Source organism: Tupaia chinensis, unplaced genomic scaffold (assembly GCF_000334495.1).
Source record: "Tupaia chinensis unplaced genomic scaffold, TupChi_1.0 Scaffold149964_2, whole genome shotgun sequence".
Lineage (NCBI taxonomy): Eukaryota > Metazoa > Chordata > Mammalia > Scandentia > Tupaiidae > Tupaia > Tupaia belangeri.
In genome coordinates this window covers 1,668,987-1,669,403 of record NW_006209806.1, presented here as the reverse complement: position 1 = coordinate 1,669,403, position 417 = coordinate 1,668,987, and the positions used below count along the sequence as shown (strand labels likewise).

Here is a 417-nt window from a genome sequence, read left to right as displayed (position 1 = left end):
AGGCCGGCCCTGGGGCTCCGAGGAGGGCAGGGCGGCTTCCCGGGCCCTTCCCGCCCACAGCCCCTTCCTAGGGCGAGGGTCAGCTCGGTCCTGGGGACTCCGGCGGGGAAGCAGCGGTGTGGGTGGTCTGCTTGATTTCTGAAGTTTCGTTTTTCTGTTTGTTTCATTTTCCTTTTTTTCTTTTTAGTATTTTTTTTTTTGTCATTTTACTTTTTTTAATCCTCCGACAGGAGAGTCCAGAGGTACAGGTGCCAGGAGCCAGGGATAGGGGTGTTAAAATAAAATGAATGAAAAGAAAGCATCACTCCTCCACCTGCGCCCGAGGCCGGCCACGCCCCTCTGCGTGTGAGCACCAGGAAAGCCGCGTGTCCGCAGCCGCGGCCAGCGGGCAGCAGGCTGGCACCAGGCCCTTCTGGA

At 57.6% G+C, this 417-nt stretch overlaps 1 protein-coding gene across 1 annotated transcript in view; it reads right to left on the bottom strand.

Moving 5' to 3' along the window:
• Positions 1–301: 301 nt before the first annotated feature.
• The window catches only part of PIAS4 (protein inhibitor of activated STAT 4), an 18,061-nt gene continuing 17,945 nt past the window's right edge, over positions 302–417 (bottom strand). The window contains 1 exon segment of the mRNA XM_027769602.1: positions 302–412. Coding sequence (XP_027625403.1) covers positions 302–412 — 111 coding nt within the window.